Genomic DNA, 12511 nt, shown 5'->3' with positions numbered 1-12511 from the left:
ACACTGTTATTCATACTTGTCCAGTCTGATTTGAGTCTGAATCATCTGTCTCAATTTCATGAGGAAATGATGCGATCATCTGGCCCATTATGGCTGAAGACCTTTCTCCTGCACCATATGCACTTTGAAGACCTTGCATGAAATTTCAGATATTGGTCATTTGCTGAGTGATGTCAAAGACAGTTGGTCTTCACACCCTTAGCAAAGTTGTCTCCCCTCCAGACAACCAGCTTTTCTACCAACACAGACACGAGGCGAGACATCCCTGTTCTGGGCGGAAGGGCTGGGCAGTGGCCAGGCCACCCCTTCTAAGCCTGAGGAACTTGAAGGTATGTGTCTTGCTTCTGGACTTGCCTCTTTTCTTGCCAGGATTTAGGATGGTCAGTAGAGGTGTTGTGCTTGGCCACCAGCCCCTGGCTCCCCTTCAGTGCTGTGGGCCTTGTAGACCCTTCTGCAGGCTAGTAAGTGAGCATGCGAGATGGATGTGAGGAATTCTGCTCTTCTACCCTGGCAAATCACCCTCATCTTCTCATGGCTTTACCACTGCGCCCTGGCTGGGATGCTCAACCTACTCTCCGCTCATTCCCACCATGACAGGAGACCCAATGGCCTACCTGGCCTCCATCCACCTGGTCCCACCAGCTTGTGGGGTACCCTGTACCTCTGGCTGGGGTTGAGCTCTGCCTGCAGTCCCAGGAGGGGATTGACAGAGGTGCCTGGCTAGGCCGGGGGGATTAAAGAGCCTTTGTTTCAGAAACATTTTAAGCGTCGAGAAAAAAAACAACCTGCCTGCCTGGCTGCAGGCAGATTGGGCTGAAGGTACACGGCAGAGGGAAATTTTCCATGACAGAGGTGTACTCCTTGCCTAAAGGGAGTGAAAAGGCTTTTACAGTTGGACTGAATGGAATCACTCCTGGCAGAAGCGCTAAAGAGAGGGAAAAGACAGCAGGTAGTGAGCTAGCAAGGTGGGATTTAATCATGTGCCTGGGCTTGCAGCTAATCGGTCTGGTAGTTGTAAGAGAGTAACAAATGGACAAGGGAAAATCTTGCAGTGAAGTCTGCCTGGGAGCCCTGCTGTGCAGCATCTGGGGTATGTGGGCATGAGTTCCTTGATTTCATCGAAAAACACAAGCCTCGGCAGGTTTGGAGAACAAGTTGGGGCTGTGGAGTAGACAGGGTCTGTGGAACAGAAATGCTTCTTGCATGGCAGCCGGCAAGCATTGGGGCAGAGGCAGAGCTTCACGGCATGGGAAGGGTTTGGGCTAATGTGTGGAGTCAGGGAGAGGGAAATAGGGTGGGTGGTGCAAGAAACACTTGTGCTTCAGTACCGTGTCCAGGCTAAGATTTGCTGCCTGTTCCCATCTTGTTCCACGGACCTGACTGCCTATTTATGCGGTGGAAGCATCAGAATTTCTTGGGGAGGTCCATGAATGAGCCTTGTAGAATGGCGCTGAAGGGTGCTGAGATTTAAATGCCTACCTCGCACCCTCTGAACAAAACCTAGGAAACCTGGTCAGTACGTATCAGCATTTTCCTGGGAAGGGACAATTTGTAAGAAGAATTGGAGGTAGTTGGAAAGCAGGAGACTCAGGTTTCTTGTGAAGCTCTGCTGCTGCAGGAGTTCAGTCCTGCGGCAGGAATTTAGGGGAGGGAGGTTGTTGCAGGGAAAGTTAAAATTAAATATTTATTGATCCTAAATATTGAAGTTTGTCCTGAATGGAAAAAAGCACCAAAGTATATAAAGCCAGGTCTGCAAAACTCCAGACTAGATATTGCCCCTCGATCATGGCTTTCAGTAACTCAAACCCCTTAGACTCTTTTTGTTTTCTTTCAAGTTTAAATATATGGATGTGCTTTCATTAAGAATATTATTTTTGATAAACAGACAACAAAGTAGAAAGGGCTTTTTCTCCCATTCCCTTTATTTCCATGGGAATAAAAGAAATTTTCACAATTTTTAGTTCAAAATGAATTTGGGGGTGAAAATCTGGACTGGTTGTAGTGAAAAAAAACCTTCCCTACAAAGATGAAAACCTACAAAGATGAAAAATAGCTTGCAGGTTTCCTCCTTTTGGAATTTTTCCCCTGATGTTCCCCAGTTTGGTAAACGCTTTACCTGTACTATTTGTGAAGAAACAATTTTGCCTGCAGCTTGCTGTATGATTACCTACAAATACATTAGTGATTCGAAGAGTTAGTTCTTGGGAAGAATGTATTTGCTTTGGTTATTCGCTTCCTGCATCTTGAAGAAATGGAATAGCTCAGGGGGAGCACTCAGTTGCGGCTCCATTGACCTCAGGTTGTCATTGCCTGGTGTCCTGGGCTGCTTTCTGCATGGCTGCTGACCCTGGAGCTGAACCCCTCGACTCCTGCACATGTGATCATTGTGGTTACAAGGCTCATGGTCTCCTGTTTCGCCCTCATTGCTGTTCGTTATCACTCATTCCTTCTCTGAGAGGTGGCGTCCCATGAGGGGAATCTCCCAGGAGGAAAGGATTTCACCCCCTCAATCCCTGCCTGCAGCCTCTTGTGGCTGTGCTTGCCTTATCCCAACATACTGAGATCTTGTGTGAGTGATGTAATTCCCCTTCTGGTGTCAAAGCCTTCCCATCTCCCAGAGCAGTTGTGGTGGGAAGGTTTGTCAAGCTTTTTCTGAGGATCTCCATCTGGGAGTTTGGAGCACAGATGCATTCAGGTAGGGATGTGCTGCCGGTGGGAATGGGTCCAATTGCTGCTATTTCAAGGTGATGGTACTCATGCAGCTTTTAGCCAAGGAATTACCTGTATATTTAGTTGTAGGTAAGTAAAACGAGTATTTCATGTCCACATGAAACATGATCAGCAGGTCATGCATCATTGAAGCATCCCCCAGAAGCCATTGCTGGCTCTGAGCCTGGAGGATGCTTTGGACTGCTCACTGTGGCATTCCCTGGGAGAGGCACTTCACTCCCAGGGCCCCCATCCACTGTTCTACCTTGCGCATTCCAGGGATGGCTGAGATACAGATGTCTCTGCAAATGGGGATACTCCAAACACAAATCTCCCCAATGCAGATCTCTAGGCTGTTGTTTCACTCTAGACAGGGCACAAACACTGGTCGCCCAGCATGGCCACATTAAAGACAGTGAACATCATGCACGGTTTCCCCATGCTGCATGGAGTTTAGCAGGAGACTGCTTTGTTTTGGGGTAAGCAAATGCATGGGTTTTTTAATCCATGTGCTTGCAAAGAGAAGCTTGGAACTGTGGCCTGGGTACCACTAATGCAGTACCTCCCCAGGTGCATGAGGTGCTTGAAACAGCAGCTCTGTTCCTCTGTGGGAAACGACTTCATCCATGCTGTGAAGTGATTTGTGCGTGCGACACTTCTAAAGGAGGCTGCAGCTCTAGAACAAAACTGTTCAGGGGCTGGAGTAAAAGAGCAGTTGAAATTGCATACTTGATTAGGATGAGCTGATGCGGGAGGCAGTAGACGCTGGCAAAACTTACACATACTTAGCAAATGTAATTTATTCCCTCCTTGTTGCTTCATTTTAAAGAGCTATCTGTCTTTATTACAATCTTCCGCTTTTTTATAAAAGATCTGGGGCAGGAAGAGCACCCTGAGTGATAAAGCATATGTGGGAATCAGCATGTGTCTGTTTTGGCTTTCCTTATTCGATGGTAAAACACAGTTTGTTTCCTGCCTGTGTGCTCCTGCCTGCCTCCATCCCGTTATTTTATCCGTCTGTCAAAACTGCTTTGACTTCTGGGTCCTAACCCAGTGAAGTTGAGAGCAATTTGAATGTTTCCATCAGCCTTAAAGTAACGACTCACCAGCTGGAGTCTCAGCCAGCCCGCAGCTCAAGACGGGGCGAGGGATTCTCCCACCACGTGTAAAATGACAGGAGATCAGGGCTTTGGACTATAAACACTTCACACAGTTGGGTCTTCATACCCTCTTGTCCTCACGAGATATCTCTTCCTCTGCTAGATCTCAGGTGCAGGCAGCTCCAGACCCAGCCAGACTGTTAGGGTTCCAACTCCTTTTCTGATACTTCCATTTCCAACTCCTTTTCTGATACTTGGACCAACAAAAAAAAGAAGAAAGTGAGTGGTAAGCCAGGGCTGTTTGATATAATTGAATGAGAAACGCTGTTCCTCCTTCACAGCCCGTAACTCTTTTCCCTCTCAAAGCCATTCTTGCTAGATCAAAATACATTAAAATCCTTGCATCAATACGGAAATCTCACCAGCTAATGACTGCTCACCTGAAGGTTTCCATCTCCCCAGAGGGGTAATTTTCTTTGTGCATCCTGGAGTGATATTTAGTGAATCCCTTCTCAGGTGTCTGTCTGGTCACCATCTCCAGTGACTGGAAAAGTCAAAGCCTCTGACTGAAACAAACCAACCACGTTCAGATACCTGCTTGATTTAAATGCATGCTCCAGGAGAAACATGAATCTTCCATCCTTTTCCCCTCCAACTCTTTCAAGGTGAATGAATGGTCGCTGCCATGCCTTTGATTTGCTTCCCTCTCTGAAGATCTGTGACTCCTGTGGATAAAGGCACCTTTCTCTAAGGCTGTGTTTTACACTTTCTCACTTGCTCTGTGTCCTCCAGCCAGCACCAACCATCCTGTTGTTATCCACACTTGGCAAAAGGGAAACTGAGGTGTTTTTTCCCAACACCAGCTTGTCTGTGGCAGGTCAGGATTAGACCTGATACAGCTCTGCTAGACCCACACTTCCCTTCCTGATTTCTGGAAGGAGTAGAAGAGGAGCCATAAATGTCTGCAGGAAAAATAAAGTGAGAATAAAAACACATGCAGACACAAACAGGGAAATGAGTGCTGGTGGGAAGCAACCTGACCCTTGAATTTTTGCTTGGACTGTAGAATAAAACCACAAGGAAATGCTTAAACGAAAGGGCTGAAAAACCTTTTCCAAAAAGCTGGATGGTTTGTAAGTTTAAAAAAAGCAAGGAGGACGATGGTATGAGCTGGTTGCGATCACCTTCCTGCCTCTGTGGCAAAAGGCTTTCATCCCACTTTATTACCAGGAATACTTTCAACCAAGTTACGAAGTTGAAGGCTGTCATTTTCGTTCCACTGCAGTAAATTTGAGGGGATCTACCACTGTGTTAACAGTGTAGACATTTCCACCTGCCTTCTCAGAACATAGACATTTTGCTACATATAAAGCTGCAATCTGCCTATAAAAGTGCTCCCAGCTTGTCCAGCCCATCCTGATGCAGTGGCTCCCTTACCTGCTCCAGGCTGGGCTCTCCATGGATGGCCATCTGGCTTAGAGGTGATGCTCAGCAGCAATGGGTGAAGATAGTGTGAAACCCCACGGCTTTTCTGGTGTCTATAAAGCAGCCAGTAGCCCCCCCGGCTTTGGTACTGGCAAATGCCACGGGTGGGAGACTGCGGTTCTGCTGAGTCGGCTCTGGAGTGCAGGATGAGACCTGAAGAGGCTTTCCTGTGATACTCAGCAGGGCTTTCTCATTCTGGTGTCTTCCTTCAGCTTTGACCGTGGGCTCAGCCTCTCTGTAGTGATAGAGAGATCCCCGTTACCCCCATCTGCCCCCAAAATGCCACCCCTGTCCTGCATCCTTTGCCCACCCGGCAGGAGGTACCTGCAGGGGAAAAAAAAAAAAAAAAAGGATAAAGGATAAAGGATAAAAAATAAATAATAAAGAATAAAAATTTCTCCCACGATGTCATGGTCTCACCAGGCTGCAAAGTAACCCAAAGGTGGATTTGGGCAGAAAAAACTCCGGCTGTCGCGGCTGCCGCGTCCCGGGGCCGCCTCTGAGCGCTTTTTCCCAGGGATAAAGACAACGAAATCCGAGCGGATCGGGGGTCCCGGCGGGAGGTGCCCCGCTCTGCTGCTGGGGGCGGCGGCACCGAACCCGCCCTGAGCTGCTCATCGGGGACTCCTTTTGTGTAGTTTTTTTTTTTCTCCCCTCCTGGGAGGGAAACATCAGTCTGAAAGAAAGCGAAGCGCCAAAGCGGAACGGCCGGGACCCCCGGGGGAGGGACCCTGGGGGGCGGTGTAGAGATGAACCCCCGGAGGAGTCTGGGGGATTGCGCTGGGAGCCGGGAGCCCTCCCGCGGGGAGAGGGGCCGGGCACCGCGCACCCCCGGGGGGGCGCCCGCCCTATATAGTGCGAAGCGCCTCGGGACCGACCTCCCCATCGCCGGCAGCTGCCGCGGCTCCTGCCCTCCCTCCCTTTCCCCTCCCTTCTCCCCCCTTCCCCACCCCTCGGGGGGGCATCGTTCTCCCACCGCCCCCCCTCCCCCACTCTCCATCCGAAGAGGAGGAGGAGGAGGAGGAGGAAGGCGAGGGCCGTATATGAACGCGGCCGGCTTCCCTTGCCTGCGAGGCATGTGCACGCTGCCGGCATCCAGCCCCACGGCCAGCCCCGGCTCCCCCGGGCCGCCCCGGGGGTCCCCGCCCGCCGGGCAGGTGAAGCCGGAGCCGCGGGGCTTGGGGGGCAGCCCTGCCCCAGCGCCCCCCGAGGAGCCGCCGCCCCACACCGGGGGCCGCCGGAGGAAGCGGCCGGTGCAGCGGGGCAAACCCCCCTACTCCTACATCGCCCTCATCGCCATGGCCATCGCCAACGCCGCCGAGAGGAAGCTCACCTTGGGGGGCATCTACAAGTTCATCACCGAGCGCTTCCCCTTCTACCGGGAGAACCCCAAGAAGTGGCAGAACAGCATCCGACACAACCTCACCCTCAACGACTGCTTCGTCAAGATCCCCCGGGAGCCCGGCCACCCTGGCAAGGGCAACTACTGGACGCTGGACCCAGCTGCCGAGGACATGTTCGACAACGGGAGCTTCTTGCGCCGAAGGAAGCGCTTCAAGCGCACCGACATCACCACCTACCCTGGCTACATGCAAAACTCCAGCGCCTTCACGCCTCCGCCCGCCGGACGCCCCACGGCACAAGCGGCACCCTACCCCAACAGCCTGTGCTCTCCTGGCTACGGCACCCAGCTCCCCAGCACCGTCTTCCACCCCTACGCGGCTGGGGCAGCACCGCCGGCACAGCATCCCAGGATGTTCAGCATCGACAGCCTCATCAGCGGGCAGCAGGCCCTGCAGCCCTCGCCGCCTGCCGAGCTGGGCCACCCATCGCTGGGCTTGCCCGGGGCTGAGCTGGCTCCCACCTGCTCTGCCGGCAGCTCCGAGCCTCCCTGCTTCCAGGCACAGCCCGTCAGCCCTGGCTTGCTGGGCCGGGCTGGCCCCAATACCCTGGCTTACCCCTACGCGGCCTCGCCTCCACACCTGCCCGTGGCTCAGGGCAGCTACTCGCCTGGCAGCCCTCAGCTCTATGGGGCTCCCAACAGACTGGCCCTACCGCCCATGCGGCCCCCCGCCTGCGCCGAGCATGGCGAGCAGCTCCTGGGGCTCTCTGCATCGCCTCTTGGCCAGTTCGGCTCCAGCAACGCCTACATGAGGCAGCCCAATTTCCCCGCTGGCTTGGAGCGGTACATGTGATGGAGACAGGGGAGGCTTGACTGGACATCCCCAGGCTCTCACCAGCATCTCTGGACATGTGGACTTCTCCCCACTGTGGAAATAGGTGGTGTGGGGTTGAGGTCCCAAGCCTCTGGCTGTGTGCGGGCACACACCTGCGGGGTGACCTAACTCCTTTCTTTCTCAGCTTGTGTTTAGCTGGAGGTGAGGTCTATTTTTCTGCCCCATTCTCTCCTGGAAAAGGTGCTCTCTGGCTGCATCTGATAGGCAGGGCTCCCCGTGCCTGGGGGGTGTCCCTTCTGCACAGCCTGACCCCAGGGATGCTGTCTGTGGCAGGGCACCCTGGGGCACCCGCTGAACCCCAAGAGCGAGGAGAAGCACTCGCAGGAGGTGGATGTGTGGTATAATGTCCAGGAACTCTTTCACAAATAGGGTCTCTCCTCACTTCCCTGGGTGCCTCCTGTATAACTGGAATGAAAGTTATTAAAAAAAACCCTAAACCAACACACAAAACAAATTCACTGGATTTTAAATGAATATTTAAGATGGTTATCATTTCCTTCTCTTGTAGGAAAGAACCCCCCCCCGACTACTTCTTTTTACTATTTTAAAAATAACTTTTATTGTTAGAAAGGACTTTTTTAAAATAAAGCTTTTCTTTCCAACATGTCCCGTGCTGCTGTTCCTCTGGCTCTGGCTGGACCTTGATGAGAGGAAATTACCTTGCAACTGGTGGGAGACGGATTCATGCTGCTGTTTTGACATGGCCGCATCATACATTTTTAGTGACACTTTCTAAAGCACTCTATTTTGTTATGATCTTTTAAAAAGCGATCAGTAACTGACCACTGCTGAGCCCTGCGGAGGCTGCAATAAGCTCTCTGTTAGCTTATCGGGTTTGCCCTCTTACTGGACTTGATGGTTTCCATTTGCGTAGCAGGCAACATGTCTTCACTCCGAGGGATCTCTTGCAGGTGAAATTCAGATTTAGCACATTAAAATAGGAGATCATAGCTTTCCTTCCGAACAACAAAATAAATTAAAATTCCAACCTGTTTACTGGCCAGGCTGCTGCTTTTTATTTACAGGACTGCCAGCCAGACTGTCTCACCAGGTTTGAAGAAAGAATTCCCCATCCCCAAATTTAACTTTTTTAATCTAAACATCCTCCAGGTAAAAGCGACAAGTTAGGATTTCTCTCCTGTTTTTCAAGGGTGTCTCCTGAAGCAGGTTCTTGTAGTCCACCTGCTGAAGGAGAAGTGGTATGTCCGTTGAGCTTTGATACAAACCCGAGCATCTCATTATTCCCCAGCTGCTGGTCGTGACCGAAAGCTGAGTGCATGGGCAGACACCCAAGGATTCAGCTTTTACCCACAACTTGGGAGCTTGTGGCTTTTCCTTCTTCTATCCCATGTGTTCCAAGAAACTGAGAGTGGGGTTAGTATGGCAGGGGAGGGAAGAAAATGCTTTTTTCCTCTTGGCTTCCTTAAAATTGAGGCTTTATCTGCCTCTAAAAATCACCCTGGCTCTTGTCTGCTGCCTGCAGCCGAGATGCTGGGCTCTAGGTCGGTGATCTGGTCCCTTCAGCTTCACCCTCTCAGCTTTCATACTGGTCCCAGCAGCAGCTTCTGTACTTTTCCCTTAGTGATAGAGCTGCTTGAAAAGAAACTGTGAAAAACCTTACCTTAAAGTACTTTGGCTCTCTACAGAAGATGTCTACAGACACAGGTCTTCTATCTAATCAGTCTGCTGAGTGTCATTGCTGTATGTAACACACTGCCAGTATAGATCGACTCGGGGAGCTGCTGAAATAATTACTTGCAAGGACGGCCAGTAGAAAGGAGCTTGTCAAAGCTCACATTCGTTCCCAGGGCCTGATCCTGCAATGTTTTTCAAACAGAAGCGCTTTTTAGTCTTGCCTAAATATCCGGGGGGTCAGAGCTAAAATGTGCCCAAAACACCGGGTCTGCCGTCTTGCCTCCAGCATCACCACACACCAGGCTCAGACTCTGCTGGGTTTGCACTGCAAACGGGTGGGTTGCTGAATTAGGGAAGAACCGAGTAATGGCATGAAAGGAAAACAGTGTTGGATGTTGGGGATGAGCAGGAGATACTGTGGTTCTGCCTGGGTGGGATGCATTGGGAAGAGGTTATCTTAAACTGGGCTAAGTCTGCTCATCCCCAGTCACCCTGGAGCCCCGCAGGAGCAGGGAGCTACTGCCAAAAACGGCTTTCCAAGTTCCTGGCATCTCTGGGTCTTAACTCAAATACTAGTGGAGCCACGGGGGTGCTCAGGGTGCCTGAAGGGCTGTCTGTGGCTTGTCCGTCAGCCACCCGCACCCTCCTGCCACAGGGATCTCCGGAGAGCAGCATCCAGATCTAGGGTGGGGGTCTACAGGAGACCCACCCCACCTCTGTGCCCGTGCAAGTAGTGTGTCTTCAGCCAAGTGAGCTCTGGTCCCCCGAAACCTGGCTTGGAGAGAGAAGACAGCACAATCCTGTGTGTCAGGGCAAACGCTGGTGTGCAGCGTTGGGTTGCACACCTTCCTGGAATCCCATATCTCCCCATCTGCCAGACAGCCCCAGCCCAGAGCCCCCTGCAAACAACAATAAACCACCCTCACTGTGGGCCTTACACTGCCAAACAAGCTGGAAAGCATGAGGAACAAATTCCTTTTCTTCTTTTTCCTGTGGATATTAATCCTCGCACGCACAAACCTCTGGCAACTAGTATTGTGATTGTCATTAAACTAATGCCTTAAGAGTGTCTTTTTGGTTAACTTAATGTATCCCAACCAGGCTTTTAAGCTTTCATTTCAAAGCTTTGTTTACATTTAGGGTGAATCTAGCAAATGAGTAGGATTAAAGTGTTATGTAAAGCATGAGCCTTGCTGGGACAGAGTAGTTTTAAGCTTTGTAAAGTTTATACCTGAGCCCTTCATCTGTTTTAGTGCCTTTTCGGTGTCCCTGTTCAGTGAATAAGAGGGATTTGAATGAAATAGGAGTAATTATCACCCAGACTTCAGTTGTGAAACCAAGTCTCCTCTGAAGCCCTTCCCTCTTTATTTAGGGAGTTTATGGGATATTAAGTAATGACAATCAGCTATCTCAATCTTGCTTGAACAAAAAGCAGAGGTAACACTTCCTTTGCTCTCCAAGATTGTGGAATTAATGTCATCTTTCATGGTGATAGCAAGAGGTCCTCTGGGTGGAGAGGGTCCTGTCCCAAGCCCATAGTTTGCAGAGGGGGGCTTGGAGTTGATCCTGAGCACTAAAGAGTTTTGGGTGGTGATCTGGGCTATCGCCAAGGCAGTCTGACTTCTCAGGGAACGCCACTTTGCAGACTAGGCTGAATTCAGAGCTCTCAGACTGCATATTCAGAAACAACCAACCAAAATGAGCTGCTGCTTTGAAAATGATTCCTGTTTTCCTCTGGGAAATACTGGCTGCACATGAAGGACCAACCGAGCTGCCACGTCTGTCTGCGAACAACAGCATTCTGCATGTTTCATGCTTGTACCACTTTTTGACAGCTTCCCCGCAGGTTAGACCAAGGAATAAGGAGTCTTTAAAGCTGATATTCCCAGGCTATAAACAGTGGTTTCCATCCCGCTGCAAACAAACATAGCATTAGCTGAAATTTTAGTCAAAGCACATTTCCTCAAGAACTTGTCGGTCCCTCTGGTAGTGTTAGATTTTTGTCTGGATGCTGCCAGCTGTCCACTGACAGTCTTGGTGTTGGAAATTTTATACTGTAACTGGCTTTTATTCTATGCAGTGCTTTGCCCTTTGCAAATACACAGCTTGAAGACAGTCAGTGGTGTCTGAGGTCAAGACTGAGTCAGTAAAGTCAGCCAGAGTGAGCAGTGGGTACAGTGGGACTGGCTGAGAATGACTTTGCCAGCTGATAGTGAGTTTTTAACAAATTAGTGCCTGGGAATCAGCACTGCTCGAGTTCTGAGTTGCATCTCAGGGTACTGGGGCTCTGTCACCCCCTTCTGCTAACTTGTATTAGGGTCCTTTGGGTCCTTCTTATTTGGGCAGGAGCTGGAGATGCAGGAGCTGGTGATGCAGGAGGGGGTGATGCAGGAGGGGGTGATGCAGGAGAGGGTGATGAAGGAGCTGGAGATGCAGGAGGGGGTGATGCAGGAGCTGGTGATGCAGGACGGGGTGATGCAGGACGGGGTGATGCAGGAGCAGGTGATGCAGAAGTGGGTGATGCAGGAGCGGGTGATGCAGGAGGGGGTGATGCAGGAGGGGGTGATGCAGGAGCGGGTGATGCAGGAAGGGGTGATGCAGAAGCGGGTGATGCAGGAGCTGGTGATGCAGGAGCGGGTGATGCAGCCACTGTCTTTGAACGAGGACAGAGCAAGAGCACCCTCCGCCGCTCTCTCCTCCGGGGGGAGGTGGCCCGGGGTGCCAGCCCCCGTGCTCAGGCCAACACTGACCTCCAGTGGAAAGCCCTGGGAAGCCGCTCCCGGCCCCTGCCATGGTCCCAGGGACCCGGCGGTGGGGAAGGCTCAGCACGCCCCGGAGCGCCCCGGCCTTGGGGGCTGTTGGCGGCTGCGTGGGGAAGGGCAGGGCATCGTGAAGGTTTGGGGTGCGGTCACGATGATAATGGGGTGAGAGTCGTTATTAAACACGGTGGGATGGATGCATCTCCAGGCTGGAAATCCCTAAAACACCAATTACTGCCCCTGGGCATGCTTCGGAGAAAAAGAATTTCTCTGGCCATACCCTCTTTCACCCCTTTCCTGAGCATCTGCCACAGGCAGTCGCTGGGGGTGGGATACAGGACTGGATGGCACTGGCTGTGCCCCTGCAGCTCTTCTCCCCAGGCTGAAAATAGGAAACCAGTGGAAGCACAGCGAGAATCTGGGCCGTTGATCAAAGGTGAGGGGGCAGTGATGAAGGAGCACTTGTCTGCAGCAGCCAGGCTCGTTGGCAGCCTGACTTTGTGTTTGAAATGTGCTGTGTGGTGCATGTGAATGGCAGAGCTGGGGCTGGCCTGACTTTTACAGCACCCAAGAAGCGAGGCTGTGA

At 51.5% G+C, this 12511-nt stretch overlaps 1 protein-coding gene across 1 annotated transcript; it reads left to right on the top strand.

Moving 5' to 3' along the window:
- Positions 1 to 6337: 6337 nt before the first annotated feature.
- On the top strand, positions 6338 to 7494 carry FOXE3 (forkhead box E3). The gene has a single exon (XM_054073385.1). It carries the CDS (start codon positions 6338 to 6340, stop codon positions 7487 to 7489), a length of 1152 nt encoding a protein of 383 aa, XP_053929360.1. The 3' UTR covers positions 7490 to 7494.
- Positions 7495 to 12511: the final 5017 nt, after the last annotated feature.

The sequence above is a fragment of the Cuculus canorus genome, chromosome 8 (assembly GCF_017976375.1).
Source record: "Cuculus canorus isolate bCucCan1 chromosome 8, bCucCan1.pri, whole genome shotgun sequence".
Taxonomy (NCBI): domain Eukaryota; kingdom Metazoa; phylum Chordata; class Aves; order Cuculiformes; family Cuculidae; genus Cuculus; species Cuculus canorus.
Note: the sequence above shows the minus strand (reverse complement) of the source record. Positions and strands in the feature narration are given on the sequence as shown.